Genomic DNA, 3,318 nt, shown 5'->3' with positions numbered 1-3,318 from the left:
AGCTATTATACAATCGATCGATTTAGGCGTCGCATTGAAAGGTCAAGTCGACAGATAAGTTTTGGCAGAAGATTTTGTTTGGAGCCGGGCAACTCTACTTCTCTTGCCCCCTCCTTTTTGCCACTTGTCCTTCCTCTTAGCGTGGCTAAATGAAATTCATGCTTTTTCTCGTTTTCGGGTACCATTACGATCAGGGAAAGTGGGGTCTACGGTTTCGTATAAAAACGCATTCAGGTCTCACGGCAATCACACTCGAAATCTCATCACGCAGGATCAGTAGATTCGAGACACTCGACAAAATGAAATTTCTCGTGAGTTCTTCATATTTTATTTAATTTTTTTAAGTTTTGTTATTTTTAAATAAATAAATCACAATAAAGCTAACACTTAGTTTAATATATAATGTTAAAAATAATATAACTAAAGTTTAATTGATTCTGTATCTTTCCAGAAAAAATTTACATAGTTGAAGTATTTATGAAAAATTTTTATATATAACAAACTCAATTTTAATTAATATTTTATATATATTTTAATTAATATGACTTATAGATAATATGACTTATAACTTATAGATGTTCAATGCTTAATTAAGAAATTTGCTTGATTAAGAATTAAATCTTTTATATTTATTAATGTTAATTTTTTATTCGGGGTGTAATATTTTCTTGGTTTTTCCCATTTAAGCTTCAATTCCTCGACTGTTGCAAATAACAGCTCGTTATAAATTCGTTATAATCTAATTAATTGCTTAGCTAATCAGTTGAGGAAAGAATAGATAATTAACACAATAACACATTAAATGCAACTAATCAACAGTGAGACTCGTGTTAGGAAACGGTAGATCCTTAATTATCCGCTTATAGATGAACTATTAACTCACTTATCTCAGGATTATTTAACACTTCAATGATATCTGATCTTTTTCACGGATTCGTTACAAAACCTGTAATCTTTTGCAGCGTGCAACATTGCGCACAAAATAATGCTTTTTGCCTTCTGTACTTTCCGGCCAATTATATTGAATTTATATAATCGACATACAATTCATAAATAACATAAATATATCATTTACTTTATAGATCCTTCGTGCTTTCTTTAATTAATTAATAGTATAACTTGATCATGATAATAGTTCGAATATAATCTTCAGAAACCATATTTTGTCTCTAATTATTATCACAATTATTCTTTTACTATTTTATAATTGTTGCTGCATCTAGCCACAATAAGATTCTAAATTATCGATGAAAGTTTTGCATTACATAATCAATAATACTTGATACATGTGCAAACGTAAACAAAATATTTCTATATTGTATTAAACATTGTATTTACTTCTTTCATTGTTTGTGTCTCATTATACATATTTTTCTGCTTCAGATTGTATCTCTCGCTCTAGTTACCGTCGCTGTGGCCCAACAGCACCCGGAGCACCAACAGCAACCGGTGGCTATTCTAAAGCAAGCACAGGATATCTCGCCCGAGGGAAGCTACAATTATGCCTATGAGACAGAGAACGGGATCTCCGCTTCTGAGCAGGGCTCGCCGCAACCTGTCGGACCCAAGGGAGAACCTGCGGTTGTCGCCCAGGGTCAGTATCAGTACACCGCCCCCGATGGCACCCCGATCGCCGTGTCATACTCCGCCGACGAAAACGGATACCATCCGCAGGGTGCCCACTTGCCGGTTGCCCCACCTGTACCTGAGCTGATCCAGAGAGCCATCGACTACGTTTTGGCTCACCCACAACCGGAGCATGCTGACCATTAATAAATAATCTATGGTTTCTAGCATTTTTATTTTCGGACAAGGCGCACACCTCTCGAGCCATAAAATACAAATGTAGTATAGGTCTTCCTTTATATAAATAAAATATTTCTCATGTGTTATAAATAAAATATTTATGTAAGAAAAAAATTTTTAATGTATCTATTTGATGACCTGACAAATCTAATATCTTTGTCAAGAATAACAAATTTTACAAAGATGTCGGAAAAATTGTTAAATATAATTGAAAGATAAATTATACATAATTCTTACAGACATGTGTCATAAAGAATTGATTGAAACATGGAGAGATATTTATCTAAATCATTTATCTTTATATATTTAAATATGTATAATTATATGTATAATATTCTTCGAAAAACACACAAAGAGAAACTGAAAGTATTTATTTGATTTTAATTTATTTTCACACATTAATCGATATTATAGGCAGACTATTTTTAATTCATAAAATTTTAATGTTTTAGGTCGAATATAGCATAATAGATTTTATGGATTCTACAGGAAGAATCAGAGATAGAGGATACTTTGTTATGTTTTTGTAAACACTCGCGCTAGATATTTCCGGGTCGAACGACCCTGACATTTATTCTTACGCAAGAATTATAACTATGTTACACAGTCATGCTAGTTTAGTAATTTTGCCGAAACGTACGTGATCAGATTTATATTTATTAATAGTAGTAGTTGCAAATGCTGAAAGCCCACTGAAAGATATGACCTTCCATGCTATTTGTTTAAAAAAAAAAAGATGTTTTAGTGATTCTTCCAAAGTGAGCATTTTCCAGAAAATTATTGCTACATTTTGCATATGGCGACACGATTTCCTTGAAATCGAGAATGCCAAAGATCCTTGAAATGAAGGAAAAAATGTAGGAGTAAACAATAAATATTAATATTATCCAAAGAATGAGACAATGCAAGATTCATTATTGGCCGAAATTAGTATGAAGGTTAGAGTATCGCTCTGTGCAGTATGATTTATTATACGTATCCATTATTACGCGTGATTAAGTGTGATGATTAAAAACTAAAAAATTATATTCTGTAATATAGAAAAAAAGTTGTATGTATTAAAAATATATTCGAGGGAGAGATCGAATTAAAACTTGATATAACAAAACATATTATTGATTAAATATCAAATTTTGATCTTAATTATATTTTTTGATTTGAAATAACATTTTTTTTAGATTTTTCATCGAATAATATTTATTTTCATAAAAATTTTAGTAACAATATTCATTAAAATTTCAAATGCTTTTTCTCGTAATAGAGGCTATGATCTCTAAAGTGGGCATAATAGCGCCATAGTATAATTAATTGATAATATAATTGGATAATATAATATATACAGTCACACATACCGTTTATTATTTTTGCGTGAGAAGCACAATTAACGATTAAGATGTAATTTTCAAGAGCGCGATGTAATAACATTCTCAGTAGATCCTCGACCGTATCGCGGCATAATTTCAATCAATGTAGAGGATATTTCCTAGGAAATCTTTCAACTATATTTATTAC

At 31.2% G+C, this 3,318-nt stretch overlaps 1 protein-coding gene across 1 annotated transcript; it reads left to right on the top strand.

Annotated features, from left to right (window-relative positions):
* The first annotated feature begins 211 nt into the window (after positions 1-211).
* Positions 212-1,920, top strand: LOC145966819 (endocuticle structural glycoprotein SgAbd-8-like). Its single transcript, XM_083091200.1, has 2 exons — positions 212-311; positions 1,384-1,920. The coding sequence occupies exons 1-2, from the start codon at positions 300-302 to the stop codon at positions 1,771-1,773; spliced, it is 402 nt and encodes a 133-aa protein (XP_082947326.1). The 5' UTR covers positions 212-299; the 3' UTR covers positions 1,774-1,920.
* The last annotated feature ends 1,398 nt before the right edge of the window (positions 1,921-3,318 follow it).

Source organism: Camponotus vicinus, unplaced genomic scaffold (genome assembly GCF_025532165.1).
Source record: "Camponotus vicinus isolate PSW18456_S1 unplaced genomic scaffold, iyCamVici1.0 SCAF_2, whole genome shotgun sequence".
Classification (NCBI taxonomy): Eukaryota; Metazoa; Arthropoda; class Insecta; order Hymenoptera; family Formicidae; genus Camponotus; species Camponotus vicinus.
This window is presented reverse-complemented; position numbering and strand designations above follow the sequence as displayed.